Here is a 21209-nt window from a genome sequence, read left to right on the forward strand (position 1 = left end):
CACAAGCTGTAACCATGGGCAAGGAAAGCCTGTTTGCAACTCCCTGTGCTTCACACTCCTGCTTGGAATTAAAAGGTCTGATTTAGGCTTACTTTTAGCTTAATAAAGCACAAGTTTGCCAAAAAAGCTTCTAACAGCAGAGGTTCCTGCCTCAAATTGGATTTTTCTGTCCTTGGCTGGAACCCCCTAGTCGGGAAGGTGACAAGTGGCAGGGAGACTCAGTTTGAGAGACACCTCTGCTCCCACATTGTGGGGCAGCACTGTCATTCCCACAGCTCATCCATCTGCTGAAGATGGATCATGGATATAGCTTGCACCCCTCTGCAGTGTCTCAGACCCCCTCCTGAATTTGGAAAGATGCTCTGGGAAGTCAGTGGGAAAAGGTCCCCACTCTAGAGCAGGCAGGAACAAACTTCTTGTAAATATGTTCCTTTAAAAAAAAAAAAAAAAAAAAAAAAATTGAAATTTAATAAATAGGAGCCTTTCCCTCCTCTGCTCCCCCTGGTAGCAGGGCAGCTCCCCTGGAAGCGCTGCCTGACTTTCCTACAATTGCCTGCAGCATCCCGGGGCTGTGCCGGGCCAGGGTTCCTCTTGCCAGGGCTTCACCAGGATTTATTCCCAAGGCTGTAATAAACTCCTTCCCTGACTGCAGTTTGTTCAAAGCTCCTACTCCATGAGACGTGTTGGTTTTAACAAATTACCTCTTTACAAAGGAGAGCTTTCATAACAGAAAACCCACCCCCAGCACTTGCTGTGTATTTTGGGTGATCTCCAGGGGTTTTTCCTGTGTCTCCAGCTGCAGCCGCGCTGGGCTCCTGCCGCAGCAGAGCAGGATACGCCTGTCCCGTCCCATCCTGATCCTGGCTGGGTGACAGGCAGAGGGATCGCCTCTTCTTTTCCTCCCTTTACATTTCTGCTGGCATAAAATAAAATAGCCCCTTGGCTGCTTTTTAGCCTGCTGGAGCCTCATTTAATGCACTCCAAGCTGCGGTTCCTGCTGCAAAATCACGGCGTTGGTACCTGGATCTCAATGCCCCCAATATTCAGCCATCTCACACAGACGTGGTGCTGGCCCATGGCTTGGAGCCCAGGCAGAGCCAGGACCAGGGGCCACAGGACCAAATCTCTGAACTCATCCCCGACACACTGCCGTGGCCTCAAGCCCTTCCAACTCGTTCCGCAAGCCACCTCTCCATCACCATTCAGGGAGTTATCAGCCGCACCACCCCGTGGTGAGAGGGTTTTCCTCCAGCTCTGGGGCACCGAGAAGTAGATTTGGGCACGGGGGACACTGCCTTTCCCAGCAAAGCTACGTAATTACAGCAGTAAGACCAGGAGCAGCTGCGCGGCGCAGCCGCCGAGGGACGCACCGGGGCATCCCATGCGCCTCCAGGCAGGATTCAGCCCAGCGCAGGGGAATTCACCTCCCCTCCTTTCCAGTCTGCTGCTTAAACTGCAACGAAAGGAGTTTGCCACCGTCCCCAAAGCGCTATTAATAATTACTTTTATGGCGCTTCTCTGGAATTCCTTGCTATCCCACCGAGACGGAATAATTATTTACAATAATCCTAAATGACTCTTAATTACAGTGGCGCAGGTGCTCGGAAGCAGCCGGCACGAAGCCGCTCAACATACGGAGGCTCTTGTGTGAGGTGAGGGATCTGCCGAGCGACACCGTTGGAGCCGAGCGGGAGGTGGGACCAGCTCCAAACGCCAGCGGGGAAGGGGACGGATCAGACCCGGGGCCCGCAGCCCGGACGGCCACATTTTAGAAAAGAGGTTTTAGGGGATGCCAAGCTCTGGGAGTGGGATGGAGACCTTCGGGCCGGGCTGCGGGCAGCGGGAGCTGCCGGCTGGACGCGATGCGCTGGAGCAGGGCTCGGCATCCCGGCTACACCTCGCCCTGGGGCACAAAGTCAGGCCACGCTTCCAGTTTATACAGTTTAATACATGTGAAACAAGATACATTTCCTTTTGAGTAATGAATGCATAAATAACAGAAGATATATGTGAATGCATAAATATGAGGCGGCATGGAACGAACCAAACAAAAACGATTGTTTTAATTTTTTTTTCCCCTGTATGTCTTTTTGCTGCCGCTGCCCGGCACTCGGGCCGATGGCGCGTCCACGCGACGGACTCGTTGCTGCTCTTATTTAACATCAGCTTTCCATGGTGAAGCTGTCCCACGGTGAGAGGGCCTGGATGAGGGGTGGGGAGGGGGCAGGGACCGGAGGCTAAAAAAGAAAAAAAATCAACCCCAAAAACTGCAAAATAAAAAAGTGGTGTTAAGAGGTGACCTGAATTCCTCTAGAGGCTTCTCAGTCGGAGCTGGCGAGGGAAGGGCCTTGGGAGGTGAACGCGTCCACGTGTGGGTGCAGGGGGTGTGGAGGGAAGACCGACAGAAGAGTGCAAATGGGAGGGTTATGGCCACCACCGAGGTTTCGAAGGCATTATGCTATGAGGAGGACAAATCATCAGCTTAAATGCTCACAAAGAACATCACCTAAGACAGCTCTTTATACCTTTACATACTGTATCAATAATTTACTTTGAACTGCAGTAAACAAAATACATTTCTTAAATAATTTACTATTTATTTGTTTTGTTTTTTTATCTCTGTAAATTTAACTTTTTCCTTTTTTTCATCTTTTTTTTTTCTTTGTAACACAAGAAACCATGTTTGTGCACGTTAGTTCAGATTATTGCGACATTTAACCTGAATTTCAGTTAAAAAAAGGAAAAAAATAAAGCAACAGGACAGTTGTACAGACAAGAAGAATGAATAACTTATTATTGCACTGGCTACAATTCAGTAGTGATTTGGTTTTTTTTTCTGTAGTTAGGACAACCTCTAAAGTACAAAAGAAAAATGAGAGAGACGTCTAAAGCATTAGCTGTGAAAAGAAGCTGGTGGGATGATGGTGGAGGGAAGGAGAGGAAAAAAATGAAAGTGAAGAAAGAAGAGAAACATTTGGAAAACGAATGGCCATAATAATTAGTTCCACATAAAACCCAAGGAAACACCACCCAGTTGCGGAGTCACATGTAATGCAAAAAACAGTATCATTTCTCTATAAAAATATGTGCATTATGAAGAGAGAGTTTTTGTGGGTATATTTTTTTTTGTCTTTTTTCCTTGTTTTGTATCTCACAAATACATTATTTCTATTTATATAACTGCTGATATACAGACAATGTACAGCTCCCATCTCCTGGGCACTCCCGCGTAATGTGACATCTCTAAAAGGTGCCTTGTTAAAAGTTGAGCATCTTTAAAAAAACAAAACCAACAAAACAACAAAACCCAAAGAGAATCCCCCAAATCCCAACCGCCACCACCTCGAACCCGAATCAATGTGATTGAGGCCACGGAGCGGGGTGGGAGGAACGAAGCAACCCCCCGAATCAACTCCACCTTCCCTGTAGAAAAGAAACCCCCAAACCGCTTTGCAAATCTGCTCCCCCCACCCCGAAGCCCGTCACCATTTCGTCCAGCCGTTTGTTTGGTTTCTTTTTCTTTTTAAATTTTTTTTTGTTTGGTTTTTTTTTGTGTGTGTGGATTTTTTTTTGCAAACCTCCACAGCGCTTAAGAACAAGTGACTGCGCAAAAGGAAAAAAAACCGACAGAGCGGCCACCCACGTACCTGTGGCCGCTCAGTCCCTTCGGTTTGGAAACCCACATTGGTGTCAAGCCCTTGAGACCCCCCCGTTCCCCCCTCCCAGAAAGCTATACTGGGTCATCTACGTCTTCTTCTGTTGCAACAGTCACGGGGACCAAGTCCTGCTTCTGGAGGGGGCTCTTAGCAATGCCCAGGAGCTCATTGCTTTTCTCGGCGTTGCTCCACTGAGTTTGTAAGTGATCCGGCTTTTTCAGTTCGGAGGCGGCATCGTCCGGCCGCGAGTCCACGGAGGCCGGTGTGGACTGACCGCTGTCCAGGAGGAGATCCGAGAGGCTGCTCATGGAGCCGCCGTCCAACTGCTCGAAGGAGAAGTTGGGGATGGTCAGGTGCTCCCCGCGGCATGGGGGCTGGCCCCGGCGCTCCGCTTTGGAGGCCGGCTCCCCAGGCTGGCTCTCCGCGAGCTCCAGGGACTCTCTGTAAGCCGGGAACTCACAGGATGGGGTCCTTCGCCGCAGCATGCTGTTCTCGGAGGGTTTGGTGCGTGAGGCTGCCCCGCCGTCGTCCTCCATGGGAGGATCTATAGAAATGCAGGGTGGGCTCATCTTCTTCTTCCTCCGGGCTCCATGGATGTACTCGGACTCCGTCTGGATGTGGACAGGGGACCGCTGCTTTTCCTCGGCAGGGTCCTCAAAGCTACAGTCCCCGTCGCTGATGGAGGGGCAGATCTCGATGGAGTGCCGCCTTTGGTCATCTGCCCAGCTGGGCTTGTTGAGAAAGCCCTTCGTGTCGATGCTGTAAAACTTCTTCAAGTCCTTCTCCTTGCTGCTGCCCCTGGAGAGGCTGGTTGTGCTGCAGTTCTTGAGGGGCACTGGAGACGGGGCCGGGGAGACGAACGGCGAAGTCGAGCGGCTCCCAGCATCCGAGTGCTCCCCTCCCCAGTCTTTGGCCGAGCTGTTGATGTGGCAAACCTCCTCGTCAGCCAGGTCGGAGGACTCGAAGAGGCAGCCCTCGGGGTTGGGAGGGCTACCGCCAGGGCTGGGCGGCCGGCTGGGGATGCCGTGCTGGCCGCAGGTGTGCTTCCGTGTGAGTGTGCTGGGGTGCCGATGTGGGGAGGACGGGGGGGAGCTTGGGGGGGTGCCCGGGAGGGAGGCAGCCGAGGGATGGAGCGGGCTGGGGGTGAAGGTGCTCTGGGGCTGCGTGGCTGATGGTAGAGTCTCTCCAGGTTCTGCTTGCAGGCTGTCCCTGCGGTCTGGAGTCTGCCGGTCCACGGAATCCGTCTGAATGGCCTCCTGGAAGGTGAGGAGAGAGAGATGGGGTGAGAGCCTGGGAATGTGCTGGGCCGGCGGCACTTCCAGTGATGAAACATGGCACATGGCAGAAAAGTTGGTGGGTCTAACGCGCCCTGCACCACCCCATCCCTGCCCCATCGTGCCAGTTCCCGTCAGACCCTCTCTGTACAAGAGGATGCAGTTTTGCTAGTAGACAGACCCGGAGACTACATGTACAGGGCTTGTATCTTCTGGGTCTTTCTGCACAGTCTTACTCTTGCTCTAGCACCAAATCCTGAGTCAGTGCAACCTGTCTAAAGTGACATGGTGTAGGGCTGACTGCAGGCTACTCACAGCACTGGTAAAACTGAATTGGGCATCTTCTCTCTATGCTTTAGCTATTTTTTCATAGAATAGTACATCCACAAAGTAGGTAAAAAGGGCCTTCCCCTGTGTGTCACATGCTGAGACTGGACTATATCAAAATTTAAGGCACTAGAAATGTTTTGTTCTACAAAGGGGAATTGTACTCTCAGCTCCAAGAAAAGAAACCCTAGAGGGGACTGGAAAAGAAGGGAAGGATCCAGGTGACTATGAAGGAGTTTACCTCTGCAGGTTCTTGGCCTCTCACCTGTCTGCACAGCAGCTTGTTGAGAGTAGGAGATCGAGGTGTGACGTGGGGGGGAAAGATCTTCCAGCGGTGGCGGCCTTCGTGGTTGGGAGAGCGGACTGCCAGCTGGAGGGACTCTGTTGGGACTCTCAGAGAGGAACACGTTCCCACCGGCTGGGAGCGGATGGAGGTGATGGACCCTAGGAAACAGAGAGAGAGCAGTCACCAACACTGCTGGCATGGGCGCTCTGAAGGTTTGAGGCAGAACCGGTGCCCACAGACTCCAGGAGGTGAGTTGTCGTGGTTTAACTCCAGCCAGCAACTAAGTACCACGCAGCCGCTCACTCACTTCCCCCATCCAGTGGGATGGGGGAGGAAATCGGGAAAAAAGGTAAAACTTCTGGGTTGAGATAAGAACGGTTTAATAGAGCAGAAAAGAAGAAACTATAATGATAATGATAACACTAATAAAATGACAACAGTAGTAATAAAAGGATTGGAATGTACAAATGATGCACAGGGCAATAGCTCACCACCCGCCGACCGACACCCCGCCAGTCCCCGAGCAGCGATTCCCTCCCCCCCCCCCACCCCCCCCCCCACTTCCCAGTTCCTAAACTAGATGGGACGTCACGTGGTATGGAATACACCGTTGGCCAGTTTGGGTCAGGTGCCCTGGTTGTGTCCTGTGCCAACTTCTTGTGCCCTGGCTGGCCATGAGAAGCTGAAAAATCCTTGACTATAGTCTAAACACTACTGAGCAACAACTGAAAACATCAGTGTTATCAACATTCTTCGCATGCTGAACTCAAAACATAGCACTGTACCAGCTACTAGGAAGACAGTTAGCTCTATCCCAGCTGAAACCAGGACAGGAGTAAATGCGGGAGGCAAAAAAGAAAAGACTGTCTAGTCTGGATGAAATCCCAAGCCTCAGCATAAGCTTTGGGCAGTGCCAGGGTTAAAAGCCAGGTGTCCCTTGTCCTGTCTTCTGCTTTGAATACTGGGCCATATCTCATCAGGGATGGCAGGGAGGTTGCAGATGAAGTGTCTGCAATTCAGCAGCATTGCATGTGGCTCTGCCCGCTCTGGGATATCTCCTGTTACATACTTTATGCTCATAGCCTCTATTTTCTGTTTCAGGTAACAGGAATGTTCTCTTGCAGCTGCTGTGACACTCAGGGTGGATGGCAGCCACCAGGACCACATGGCAGCAAATGAAGGGCAGGAGGTGGGGTTGCATTTGAAACCCTGCCATTGCCGCTTTCCTGGTAGCATTGCTTTGGGTGGGTTTGTAAAAGGAGAACATGGATCGCAGAAGTCTGGTAGCTGTGTCCGATCCTCTAAGTGAGGATGCCTGGGTTGTCTTTGCAGTGCTGCCAGGGACGGGCTTGCAACCTTACGCTGCTCTGCCACATGGAGGCAAGAGCAGCGCTGCTCAGCTCCCTGGGAGCCTCCAGATCTCGACTTAAAGGTCCAACCTACAGCCTCGTACAGCCAGCGGGCACCCTGCCACCGACTCCTCCGGGAGGAGACACTGCTGGTGAGCACAGGGCAGTTTTCCCATTCACTACAGCCCAAAGACTACCACCACCGTCTGTCCATGAGGCAGACCTTGGCTGAACGTGGTCCGATCAGCAGCACGGAGGCTGCTTCCAGTGCTTTGACAGTCCCTGAGCTCATGTATCAGGCAGGAATCACTCTCTTCCTGAAGGCTCCCAGTCCCCCGGCTGAGTCTAAAGGCAATCCCTCCTCCCCAGCCCCTTCGTGGTGCTGCTTTACTGCAGTTCTGTGTTGTTTGAAAGATCTTTTGCTTTTTTATTTTTTTGGCTGCAGGATTTATTGTCCTCATTAGTTTGAAACCCAGCGTCTGTTTCTACATTGCTGCTCCACGTTAAAAACACAGCTATCCATCACTTCAAGAGATCTCGCCCAGAGGTCAGGGAACTTGAACCTATGACAAAAGCCATCCAGAGAGATTGCAGTTGCATTTCAGAAAGAGATTTGTTGTTGGGAAGAAAGAAAAGTTAGTGTTTAATCATTTTTCTTTTGGAGCTTTTCTCCAGAACACCACAGAGAGAGCAGAGCAGCAAGCTTCCCATCCCCCACCCCACCCCACTTCTCCCTAGTTCTTTTTTGGGCTCTCCTACAGCCAGAGTTTCAGACCGAGTCTGTGCTGTTCATGTGCTAATCCAGGCTTTAGAAAATGTTTTTTATGATGCAGAAAAACTCTGTCATAAAATCTGTCACAAACATGGTCATAAAATCAAAACCCTATGCTCTCCTCCCTGTCCTTAGTTGGAATTTCCTTCTGTTGGAAACTTTCCATCTAGCTCCCATATAGGAAACCAAAAGCCCCTCTAAACCGCATACTCAGGAACACTGAATATCTCTGGATTTGTATAGTTTTTTCTAGTAAATCAGGAAACTGCATCTAACAAAATAACACAAAATCTGGTCACCTCACAATATTTTCACTATGTAGTCACTGACGTACTGGGAGAAGACCAGGCATTCTGAACTGACATTGAGCAGTCCATGAAAGCACAAATGCTAATGTGAGTCTCTATGTGCTCAGTTCTACTTGCACATAACTTACGGGACTGTGACTTAAATCAGAGTTTGGTCAGCTCAGAAGCAGCACTGCCCTGGGTGATGCTGGTTGGATGCATCTACCAGAACAGGTAAAAAGTAAGACCCTGTCATATCCATCACTCAAGTGTTCTTGGAGCAAAATTTGTGAAACATGAGAAAATTCTTGGTCAGTTCTACCCACCCCTGCCAACATCACAGCAGTTTTATACTGGTATAAATCCTGATTTACACCCACTACAGTGATGAAAACCATCCCCAGTAGTCCAGCCATGAAATTCAACCTCTGTTTTCTTTCCTTAGCAAAGAATTTGCAGGTGAAATAATAATAAATACTGAGCAGAGAACATTAACTGGTATCCGGAGAGTTTGAACAAATATAGAGTTACTTCACCCAAGGAAATCAGAGTAGATCTTGCCAGCCCCACCAGGGTTTGCAAACACACTACTCATCTGTCCAAGCAGTTCTTGCATTTCAAACCATGTTGCATCAAAGGAAACCAGGCTGATAAGTTCTTGGGAGCCCTCAAGAAGCACATGTGCTTTTAGGGAGGCAGGTATTTTCTTTCTTATTGATTTCTCTTTCAGCCAACTCGCACAACAAAAGAGATAGAAAGGCATTTTAGGGGAAATGTATTCGGATGCAGTTGGGTAAATGTATACTCAAAGGCTCTGTGTAGCTCATGAGTCCATGACTGCGGGGTGTCTCCACAAGATTCATTATAAGGCCAGGCTAGGGAGGCACTGGAGAGTGGTTTCTAATCTTTATGCTCCCAGAGAAACTCCTGCATCTCTGAACTCAATGTACCGTGCTAAAAAGATACTGCTCTGAGACTGAAGGCTGCCTGAAACAATAGCTGTAAAGGAGCTCTGTCAGGAAGTAATACCGACTCCTGCTTTTATTCGTGTTGATTTTATTGATTCATTGTCATGATGTCAGGGCTGATCACTTCAGAAGAAATGTGCAGCTCGTATCCTTTTCATCAGCTAACAGCCTGTCCTCTATGCCTGCAACATTGCTTGGGAGCCCCACTTCTCGCCAATCAAACACCCGAGCTGCTAGTTTTCTCCTGAGAAAAGGCAGTGACGTGATGAAAACACGGAATTGTGCAGCCTGTGGGGAACTGCAGTCCTGCTGATGGTATCAAATGGAAGAAAGCAAGCCCTGGCTCAGCCCACATTTGGCACGGGTTGCCTACTCCCCATCTCACTACCATGTGTAACCTGCTGCCCCATGATTTTGGCTAGGAGGAGGAAGAGAAAACTCATTGAGCAGTACCTCTTTGGGATTTGCAGGGATACGTTTCCATCTCCACCTCATGGAGGGGGAAAGGGGCTTTCGCTGGCATCACTGGCCGGAACATGTAGCTGTCATTGGGCAAGGAGTGCATGCGGGAAACAGAGATCTTGCGGACCGTCAGCAGGTTTTGAGAGTCCTGTGGCTTCGGAGAGGCTGCACCGCCCTGCAAAGTAAGGAGACAGGGAGATGGGGTCATTCAGCATCTTGGTGGTGAATTTATAGCAATCTCCTTCTCATCTGCTTTTTGTTTTAAAACTTTGTGCAGATGTTCCTCTTGGCATCTTACAGAGAGTCTGCAGCCCTGGTGACTGCAATGGGATACCAAAGCTACGCTGTGCTAGCTGAGTAAAGAGCTCAAGTTGCGGCTGGAGTAAAATAAGGCATCAGTGACCCACCGCTAAGCTGACTCTTGGACACTGCAGAGAAAAAGTAGGGTCCAGGAAAATGGGGCCCACCCTCTAAACACAGGCGAAAGCCAGCATTTCTCACACTGTTCTGCTCTGATTTTTCCCAGGGATGCTTTCAGCCCAGCCTGGGTGGTGATGCCCTTCTCCTCAAAGCTACTCTGGGACAGATGGGCAAAATGGACCAGTCCTCAGCCACGCTGACTGAGGGTACCAAGTGTTTCTGGCAATTCATGTATTACCTCCCCCAAAACGCACATACAGGCAGACATTTAAACGTGCACATTAACACCGCTGCAGACCCCGGGGCCTCTCTCCTACAACATGGAGCATTTTCGGCACCACTGACCCCAGAAGAAGACAGCTGCATGGCAGGAGGCAGAGGGAAGGAGAAGACATCATAGCAGCACGTATGTGGGGAAGGAGCCTGTTCACGGGTAGAAAAGGGATTTCTCTGTGTTTGCTCTTGCTGTGAAATGGATCTGGTTGGAAATGCCCAGACAGAGCATGTCACAAACCCTAAACTTGACCCCTCACTGCTTCTCTGAGGCCCTTGTCATCTCAGGCACCTGATACCAAATTTATCCTGGGGTCTCAGGAGGCTTTAGAGACTCCAGTGATGTCTCTGCAGTGCTGATGGAGCAGTTGTGAGAGGTGGTGCCATGACTTGGCCAAGTGTTGGGGGAGCATGAGCCCTTGGAACAGGACCTGCAACCTGGCTCCCGTCCCTGAGGTTTTGGTCCTAGACACATTTCCCTCACAATTTACCATGTTATCTAAAGTACGACTAATCACTCTGGTTTTCCTTTAACGTCAGCCTCCCAGTGACTGATTGAAAACATTTTCCCAGCTGCATGTCTTAAATTAAATGTATTTTGCTTTGCTCTGCTGGGCTGTTTCCTCTCTCTGCTAGCAAAATCTGGGCCTGAGATCCCTCGCTGGATAGTTTGGAGGTCACCAAGGATCTGGTTAAATCTGTTTTTTTCCATACACTTCTGGCTCACAAATTTACTTCCTCAGATCCCTAAAGAGAGACATCCCGAGACAAATTACTTGATGCTTTTACCCTGTTGAGCTTGGCTGAGAAGAAGGGGGGGATCAGCAGCAGTTATTTACAGATAGTTGGCATCAAGCTCTGACCGCTGCCTTGCCCAGCAGCCCTCCGGGTGCAACCCAGGTCTGTCGTCTGATATATTAGTGCACCAGCAGTCTGGCTGTGCCAGTTGGCCTCTGGCCATTACAGCTAATGAGCTATCAGCATTGCAACACCTGAGCTGAAGGCAGGTGGGCGATTGTTAACACCCCAGTGCCACACAGAGAACAAAAGGTCTTGCTCCACTTTCTCAGAAGTCTAACAGAAGGATCACAGTATCTGTCTATTAAATCTCAGTTCACCTCTACAGAATCTAGTATTGGTCGTGTCTGGCTGGGACAAATGAACAGAAATCCCTTCTTGACGTTAACAACTGCGATTTTTAAGGTATCAGCTATTGAGACCCATTTGAGTTAGGGACGTGGGTGAATTTCATATGGCTTCAAAGCCACTGTACTTGAAATACAAAACATGGATAGGAAGCGCGTTGGCTCACACCTGGTGAGCTGCTCTCGACAGCTAGGAAGGTTTGGAGACACACCACCATGGGCGCTGCTGCTCCTCCTCTTTGGTGGGAAACACCAGATGCACTTGGGAGCCTGATCCCATGCCCTGGAAATCAGTGTGGCTCCTTTCAAAACCCACAAAAGCCTAACCTGGACCATTGCTGCTGAGACTGCATATGGTGAACCCTGCCTGCAGGCACTCTGAGGGCTTGGGAGGATCCCAGGCATCTGATAGAGATGTGCAAGGTGGGAGCCTACTTGCTGTGGGACCCCTCTCAGGCCAAGTAGAAAGGCAATAAATTGACCATTGATAGTCTAGGTGATGTGGCTCAGAGGCTCAGTTAAGCAACTTTAATCAATGAGCACAACTCCTTCTTCTTATGTCTGGGAATCAATAGTCTGTTCAAACTCTGATTTTGCTCTGGTGCAGAGGGAGATTGAGAATAAATAATCCTGCAAAAACCTCCACAGGACATGACCCTTCCTGGGTGATTAAAGGGCCAGAAGATACTCTGTAAGCAAAGGTGACTGGCAGGATACTCTGGAAGAGGGAATACTGCAACTTCTCAGAGGCCTAGAGCCAAGAGCCTGCAAACAAGCTGTGGGCAAAATTCCCAGAGGAAGGGCTCCTCCTGATCTGAAGGCACACATCTCCAGCCCTGCGAGTGAGCTTAGCCATTTCCCGCAGCCTCTGCGGCGGGGAAGGCAGAGGCACAACAAGGGCGGGAGGTAACTCCCTGCCGGTGCCTGCCAACGCTGGCTTCCCTGCACAGGCCAGCGCTGGTGGCATCTGGGGTTGTGCTGTTGGTCCCTGTAGAGGTAACAAGCTGTCAGCTCCGCCAGCAGGAACCTGGGACCCCTTGCAGTTGCATTTACAAAATCCCAAATTTTGCCTGTCCCTCAGAGATGCCTTCCCCAACATCTCCCTTTGAAGCTCTGCAGCTTCCAGGTGGCCAAGCTAACGGCCACCCTGCAGAGCTATGCAGGGGAACTTCCTTGAAGATTATACCTTCATATCACTCATCTTGCACAGGGAAAACCACTTGGTCATCAAGAGCTTAATCTGAGTCCAGAATTTGCTTGGAGATGCTGCGAGATACTTGCCACTAGAAGGTGCCTTGATAGTCATGACAGAGGTCAGGTAATAAAAAGAAAATGGCCCAAGTCTGAAGCAGATTAACTCTGGATGGCCACTGCAAGTTCTCTCATGACAGCAAATGTCCTCCCCATCACAGCATGTGCATCTTTGTCACTGACTGTGGCTCACATGTTCTCGTGCCCACTGCAGGACATCTGGAGCTCATTCACCCCGAGGAGGACACTGCGCTGCAGCAGGGCAAAGTGTGCAATATCTTTACGTGATGTGACCTGGGCACCGGTTGGTGGTGCGACCGGGAGGAGCGAGCAGAGGGGGCTACAGCCCTTCTGGTCTGCTGGGTGATCTCGCCAGAGCACCTCCTGAATCCACAGCTCTGGTGCTTGCTGAAAGGCTAAGGTGTTTATCTACTTATGCCTTTGTTTCCTCAGTACTACATCATAAACAACCTCTTATAGTAACAATAAGAAAATCAAACTGGGCTGTTCTCTCCACAAAGAAAAGACTCTGCCTGCCTCCAGCTCTTGATATATCATTTGAAGACAGACTGCTTACACATCACATCACACCAAATGCGAGACTTTTTTTGGCTAAAAAGAGTATTTCATTCATGTCCCACACGAGGCTGCTGGCAGAGTCGTCTGGGACACGTTCTCTGCCCAGCTCCTGTACACGCAAAGGCAGTACGAAGGACAGAAGATGAAAACTACTCTTGTGGCTGTGAAGAGACAGGTTTAGGACAATTCAGACACCACCGCTAGCTGCACAGCACCAAAGCACAATGCCACAACGCAGAAGCAACGGCGTGGAGTCATTCACCTCAGCCTCGTGGCCTGGGGTTTTGTGGGAAGGTGTCAGGACATGGTGGGAAACAGAGCAGAAAGACGGGATTTCCATGATGGGAGTCTCTGCCCCCTCCAGCGTGTCTGAGTCTGGGATGGCTAAAGACACATTCTCACAGCTCAGCGCCTCCTTCAAATTAGGGAGATAAAAAGCATCAGTAGCAGAGCAAGGCTGGGTCTTAATGCTCGAACACCTTTGCCCTATGGCATTTCCTAGTTGTCCCATTCATCCAGAGCAGGAAGGAAGAGAAAAGGAAACGTGGGCTGCAAAACCTGGCACAAATGGCCTGAAAATACAGAGCATCCTACAACACCTTCCAGGGTGCTCATGCCAGCATCAGTGGCAGGATTAGTGATACAGAGCACTACGTGTTTAACCTCTTCAGTGCAGCTGGCAGGGAGTGCAGCACCGAGCTGCCAGCCATCCACGCCTGCCCAGAACAGCTTGGGTGTCTGAGATGTGAGTGAGGGCATTGCCACAACCCAGTTCCACCGCAGTGCCTCTGCCTCACTACCACACAGGGGAGGGGGAGCCCTGGCTTGCAAATCCTCACCTGCATTTGAGCAATTTCATCCGCAGGGGGAAATCTGTGGCCAGCTCCCTGCTTGTGCTGTCCTCCCTCTGGGGAGCATCACCTCTCGCTATGGGTTTTCTAGGGCTAAGAGGAGGCTCTGCATGGCTCCTGATGTGCTCGGGAGGTATTGGAAGATGAGGAAAGCCCAGTGAGAATGAAGTCAGTTTGCAATCACAGCCTATGTGAAGGGATGTGCCCTCTCTTCCCCCAACAAGAAAAGCAACCTGGGTGTTTATGGTACATTTACCTGCAGAAATGTCTATTAGAAACTACATTCAAATAGTGAATTCCCCATCACTGTATAACTAAATTTCTTTTTACTTAAACTTAATAGAGTCTGATAGATTTTACAAAAATCTAATTTAATGTAATTTAATCTCAAATCCCCCATTGATTTTGTGGTAGATTTATTTGCAATCACAGTGACAAAGCAATTTCATATTCACTCTTAATCATATGCTGCTGACATGGGATGAGACAATTATCTCATGTCCCTCCTTCCCCCCTGACTTCCAATTGCCCTATTTTGCTAGAGGACTAATAGAAATCAGAGAACAGGCAGTGTCTGCAAAATCAACCCAGGAACCTCCAGCTTCTTGCTGAGAGGCTTTGACAATTCCCAGGGTCCAAGTCAGCCATGCCATAAGCAGAGCATCAGCCAGTGGGAAGCTGCATGCTTACACCAGTGCAGACATGCCCTCCTGAGCTCCACACTATGATCTGCTTGAGGGTCCTCTGGAAATCCCAAAGTGGGATTAAAAAGAAGCTGAGCAGTACATCTGTGTCTGTGTGAAGGGAATTTATGCCATCCCTTACTGTATGTGTCAGGGTTGACAGTGCCAGCATTCCCAGGGCTTTATGAGATTGCTCCCCGGTGCTGCTGCCCACGCTAAAATGACAAGGACCAATGCGCCGGCTGGGAGAGCAGGACAGAGACCTGTGGCTGTTATGGTTCTGAACTTAAAATTCACAACCTTTGAATGAACTGGAAATGGCAAGGGATGGGCTTTTACCCCTCCCCCAGAACAACAGTCAGGACAGCGTTAGCCCTGGAGAACGTGTTTCAAGCTGCCTTCCACCTCAGTGAGCCCTCCTGAGATGACTCAAGATGTGGAGGTGGCGGTGTCATCTCTGCCGTAGGGGAACCCGGCAAAGCTGCCTTCCTCCCACGCTGCCTTGTCTCCTGCCTCTTTGGCTCTGTGTCACTCGGGATCTGACTGCCTGAACATCACACAGCAGTGACTGGTGAGAACTGTCCCCTCCCTGCCCTGAGCACAAGAAGAGCAGATGCGTTATGTGAACTATTACCAGGGCTTGGTCCTTCACCTGCACCGCTGACTCCGACTTCGTGGTCTCCCGACTTCTGTAGGGTGCCCTGCTCTCTGGGGCCACTGCACCTCCCCTGCTCCCACTGTTGGTTGAGGTGGTTGCTCCTCTGGACATCTCCAACTCGATCTCAGCATCCATTTCAGCATCCTCCTTGGCCTCCTTGTTGCTCTCCTCCAAGTGCTTCATCAGCACTGCCACCACCACATTTACTAGGACAAACTGTGCGATGAGGACGAAGGTGACAAAGTAGACAGGAGAGATAACAGGAAGGTAACTGAGGCAGTGCTTGTCTTCCCGAGTGCATTCCCGAAGAGTGTCCTGCAACAGAGAGGGAGAAGTGAGGGATTAACAAGGGCTGGGGCTTTGCTTGGGCTCCAAATACAGAAGCATCAAAGATAACCTGCTGAGGACTGAAAAGCATATAATACCATACCCCAGACACAATGGCTTGTAGCTACAACTAAAATGGATAGAAGAAAGTACAGACACCATGAATTACATCCTCTACAAAGAGGAGGATCGTGTTACTCCCAAAGGGACAGGTCACAGAGTACATGGTTACTCCTCTCAGCCACAAGAACTGGCATGATTTTCCTAAAGTATTATGTATATATATGTGAAAAAGAATGAAGTTTCAGGTTGGGTGAGACTTAGGAGAAATTATAATTTGAAAATACACTTGGCTTTTAAATGGGAAAGTTTAATTTTGAAGTTTTAAAAGGAAACCTTTTCTGTTTTCACACAAGAGTTGCCTAAATGTATTTGAAATCTGTATCTATATATCTACAGAGAGAAGCAAGTACCCAGACACAGACTGCACACACCTTCATGATACCATTCCAGTTGTCCCCCGTTGACACCCTGAAGAGGGTGAGAAAGGCCATGCCAAAGTTGGTGAAAGTTGCGTGCCGGCTCAGACCTTCGCAAGGATTTTCTTCGCTGCAGTCTGCAGGGGAGAGAAGCAGAGCATGTTGGTGAAGCCACATTTGCCAGTACTTAATCAGAGCACCTCCCCAAACCTGGTTTGAGACCCTGAGATATGTCACACTGATACATGGCATCGGGGAGGACTGCTAAGTGGTGATCTCATGGTGGCCTGCAGCTACTGAAGTGCAGCGGCAGAGATCATGTAGCCAAACTTTTCCCAGTGGAGGCAGATGATATAATGGACAGCAACACACTGTGGCTTAGGAGGTCCAGGTTGGACATTAAGGAGGTGGAAACAAGCAGATTTGCTGGGCTGTCTCAACAAATACTGCTCTACAGTATCTTTTTTCTGTTATGGTCTTGATTATGTCCTTGTCTTGATTATTTTTTACAGGGTACATCTACCATGGGGGATATTTCACTGAGATAAAGTGGAGCAATTTGACATTTTTCCCCTGAGAATTAATATACTAATGAATGTAAATTGAACATATGAAATACCCCTCTTTCCATAAGACACAGGCTCGTTAAATATTCATTAGGACAAGCAGCAATATCTCTTGCTATGGCATTTCACTATTAGGTATTTATTTCAGAGCCAAATAGGAAGAAAAACCAAAAAAGCAAAAAAACCCCACAAATGACCAGTCTTGGGGACCGAGTGCTGATGGTTCTTGTGGCTGACGTGGACTAGCAGTGACTGGGAAAAAGAAGTGAAGGTATTTCCCAGTTAAATCAGGATGGGAAGCAGTGTGCTGACTGCTTGCAGCTTGCCCCAGACAAGATCAGGGCTTTCCCAATCTCTGACCACATGCTGTGGTTACCTGGAGGCTGGCACTGGCAAGGTCTGTGCATAGAAATACAAAAAGGATTCAGAGCAGCAGAAGGTGCCTTTGTGAATAAGACATTTTTCATCTTTGTGGCTGAAGAAATATGTACCTATATATCTAGATATGTAATATAAACCCCACAGTATTTCATTTGGGGTGGATGCAGAACTAATTTTTTTTCCAGAATTTGTTGAACACTGAAAAATAATTTGTCTTTGGCTGAAAGAAATATTCTGCTTTCAGACATTTGTAATCCGAGCAGAGGGCTGGACTCATAAAGGGGATTAATGACAGCCATAAAACCACCGCAGAGAAAGGGCCCTTCTGATGCTCTTGAAGCCCTAATTGGGATGCAAACATTGAGAAAGCAGACACATCTCCGTCAAACAGCATGTTTAAAGGCAGTGACTGCTTTGGCCTGGCTACGCTGGGCAAGGTAGGGCTATAGTGTTTTCTCTCCGACTCCACCCGATTTTCCTTTTAGTGGTGGACACATAGTGGTGGACACATTCATGATCAGCTCTGCAGTATCCTCAAGCCGGAGGAATAAATGATGCTGGACAATCAGGAACCACTGGATGCTTCCTGATTTATGTTGAAAGGGGAAGGCGATGCTGCGAAGAACAACGGACAGACAAGACTTGGGCAGCTAGAAGAGCAATGTTAGCCAAGTGCAGAACTAACAGAGTGTGGTGGAAGCTCTGAGGAGGGACGTGTTTATGGTGGCATCTCTCCAGCGCGAATCTGACTACCATCCAGCTTTGCAGACTCATGTTGTGTCACAAAGTAGCAAACTTCCATCTTTGTGAACATATCCATGCTGGACAATTATATTTAAACAGTAGATAGTTCCTCTACAGCCAAGGGTGGTGTTGAACAGATCTCTAAATGTGTGTGTGTGTGGACATTAGACAGGTTCTGTATTACATCCTTATGTGTCATCTGCAACCCCGAGATCAAGAGAAAACTTTAATCTTCAGACCATGAGCTGTGAAGCTAAGGAAGGCCCAAGAATGAGAGAGGGAAGAAAGGAAACAGCTAGATACCAAATAAACATCAACCGGATGAAATAAATTGTGTCAGGCACATTACTCACCTAGCTTGCCAAACAATTCCACTCCCAGGGCAGCATAGATAAAAAACAGGAGCATAAAAAGTAGGCCAAGGTTCCCTACCTACACAAGGAGAAAGCAGAACAAGGGTCAGGCAAGTTGAGTTAATGAATTACATTGTTCCATCACATTTTAAACATAAGCAAAAGAAGGACTGGTGGCCAGAGGCTAATTATCATCTCCCCTGGCTTCCAACACCCTGGTCCCCTTTCACAGGTCTGCTTTAATAGACCCAGAGAAGTCTCCCATGTCAGGGAAGGAGCAGATACTCCCACACGCAAAGCAGTCTCTGTGGCTAGTACCTCTCCCTCGCCCTTCCACTTACCCACGATGCTGCCTTCATCTGTAATTTGGCCAACCTGTAGCTGTAGCCTCAGCGGCACTTAGCACTGCACTTCAGTGCAATGGTAGTTTAGGTGACCTTATGCTCTGGTTTGAGTTTTAAGGGCCTTTCCCTTCTGTTTGCCACGTTTGAGACTCTCTGAGCATGAAGGCTGAGGGTTTCAAGGCAGTGACATTAACAAGACATGTCTCAAGCCACAAGAGGAATTGTCTGGTTTTCAAAGGCTTTGCTGGCCTGGAGGGCTTTCAGAAAAGGAGCATATGCTCCAGTAAGATGTAAGTCTCACCTAGCCTTGCCACTGTACAGATATTTCTCAATAACACTACCTGAATTTTAGCTTTCAGTGTCTCAAAAGAAAAGCCTTATTCCATATACCGATGCAGGCACCTTGCAGTTCAAACACTGCATGGTGTGCTACTGTGAGGTATTAACATCCACTGCAAGGTGGCTGAAGGGGCGGCAATAGAAGTGCAATAATGCTAAAGGGAACACAAAGGTTTTTAGTAACAATGGCATTACGGTTATCCACACTGAACTCAATCACTACACGGGGTCGAAGCCTTTAAAACACCTACAAGAGCAGATTTTTTGTGATTCAGGCAGAGAATATGAAGGGCAGAGTAACCTGACCAGCTAACCACCTGCATTTTACGTGCAACTAACTCTGGTCACATTTACCTTTCCTGCCACTTTTAAATGCCTTGTGTCTATGGGCTTGTAATGGAGATAGAGCAATCAAGTTCTCCAGTTAGACATGGTGTCACAAGCATCATTTTATCTCTAAATAAAAATGAACTAGGTGGTGATTCGGGTAGTCAGGACGAGGGAGTTGTGACCTCCAAGATATCTTCTAGTGAACTCTTCAGTTTGAGAGAGCTTTCTTCTCTGAGGTGGCACAGCCACAGTGTTGCTGTGTATTTTGACCATTAGAAAGGTTATTAGTATGATACCTGTTATCATAAAATTAACACAGCTATCACTTATGAAGTAGGGTGGGTTTTTTGTATTAAAGAAATGGGAATAGTCAAATCACCCGGTGGAGACTGTAATTGCTATAAAGCCTGAACTGGCTACTACACATAGAGCTTTGCAATTCCACTAACATTATTACCACACTCCAGGGAATAATAGAGATAATACAGTGATGTGGATGGCTGGTCTGGATTATTTCATCTGCATGTACTGTATTCTGGAATAGTGTTTCCTAACTCATGTCTGTGAGACCACTGAGGGTTTGTAAGACATTAGAAGGCAGTCTGCAAAATGACTGCAAATTAGAAAAATACAAGAAAGCAGGCACACGTGCAAATGCACACACATGCACTGCCAGGGAGGCAAATGAGCAAATAATTAAAGGGAAGGAAAATAAAAGTGATAAACAAGTTTTCTAGGTTGAGTGTATATTAAAGCCTGATGTTGTAGCACTGCAGAAGAGGGTCTTGGGTTTTTTTCAAAGAAGCCTATAAGCTGAATATTTTACTGCTATTTTAATGCCTAATAAATCAGCCTGCAAACTTTTGGCATTGATGAAATTCCAAAGAATTTAGACTAACATCAAAATTATTACCAGCTTATCAGTCAAAACTATAATCTATCTCTCAACATGCAAAGCATGTTATGAGCTGACATTGCTCATAAACAATTTGCCTACTATCTAGTGTGCATTTGTAAAAGATTCTGTATTTAAGATCATGACTAACTGCATTACTGAACTAACGTGTCTCATAACAAGTCCTTCAAAGACCAGTTTACACTCATGGGTTTGCTGTATAGGCTCAAGGCATCACAGCTATAGGCATACTCTAAAAATGCTGAGAGGCATGTTTGCAAACGTGGTGTTTGCTGGTGTCTAAGGTTGCATCTGCCCTTGGCTGAGAGCAGACACATGGGCAGTTCCAAAGCTCAACTGATGCACAGGATCTCTTGGGAAGTGACTGAACATCTGACTCAGAGTTGGAAACACGGCTATGTGGAAGAGCGATGTGGGGGCCAGCAGCAAGTGAAAGACCCTGGGATGGGTGATGGGACTGCCTTCACTGTTAAACTCCATCCCACCCTGTATCTAGACATCCAGAGCTTCTCCCTGTGCGCACAAGAACAACCTGCTGCCCTGACCACCCCCTGCAGATGTAGCATCCACACGGGTACATGCAGGCAGCTGGTGGCTCCTGAGTTTGGAGAGGGCAGCCCACAAACACCTGGTGCTCAAGAGAATGTGGTGGAGCAAAATGGCTCACCTCTTGCTTAGGTCTATTTGTGTAGCTTCTGGCTGTACTAAATCAGTACAAGTCAGTGCCAGGTTTAATATTTTGTCAGTATTAGCCCATGGCGCTCTGGTACATGACCCTCAGGAAAGGAAAGGAAGGTCTTCTTCAGCCCATGGCCATCACCAAGGCCTAAGCACAGAGAAGGACCCAAGAGTTGTTCTCAGAGATGGGCTGAGGTGGAGGCAGCGAGGTCAGCCAGCGGTTGCTGAGTAGCAGAGAAGGCAGACTGTATGTATGTCTGTGACCTCGAGTGAGTCATTCCTCTCCTGTAACTCAGCGTACCCATTTGTAATACCCTTGTGGACAGCTAATAAATGTCTCTAAAGCACTTTGAGATCTACTGAGACCAGGCAAGAAAAAGATTATGCATGAATCATGTTGCTGGGAGGAACGGGAGGGGGAAGGAGCACATCCAGGCACTTTTCTCCAGCAGCCAAAGGCTGGGATGCCTGTGCTGGACTCTCCATCAGGGACAGAGATCCAGCTCTGGTC

General features: G+C 48.6%; 1 protein-coding gene across 3 annotated transcripts in view; it reads right to left on the bottom strand.

Moving 5' to 3' along the window:
* Positions 1-1751: 1751 nt before the first annotated feature.
* The window catches only part of CACNA1H (calcium voltage-gated channel subunit alpha1 H), a 256292-nt gene continuing 236834 nt past the window's right edge, over positions 1752-21209 (bottom strand). For 2 of the 3 annotated variants that reach the window (XM_049791193.1, XM_049791192.1), the window contains exons 25-31: positions 18092-18170; positions 16063-16184; positions 15236-15556; positions 13312-13464; positions 9373-9556; positions 5523-5701; positions 1752-4912 (exon numbers count right to left, since the gene is read on the bottom strand). In XM_049791193.1, coding sequence (XP_049647150.1) covers positions 3731-4912; positions 5523-5701; positions 9373-9556; positions 13312-13464; positions 15236-15556; positions 16063-16184; positions 18092-18170 — 2220 coding nt within the window. In that variant the 3' untranslated portion in view covers positions 1752-3730. Of the gene's footprint in view, positions 4913-5522; positions 5702-9372; positions 9557-13311; positions 13465-15217; positions 15557-16062; positions 16185-18091; positions 18171-21209 lie in introns of all 3 variants that reach the window. The other variant, XM_049791191.1, reaches the window with a different exon arrangement.

Source organism: Accipiter gentilis, chromosome 33, assembly GCF_929443795.1.
Source record: "Accipiter gentilis chromosome 33, bAccGen1.1, whole genome shotgun sequence".
NCBI lineage: Eukaryota > Metazoa > Chordata > Aves > Accipitriformes > Accipitridae > Astur > Astur gentilis.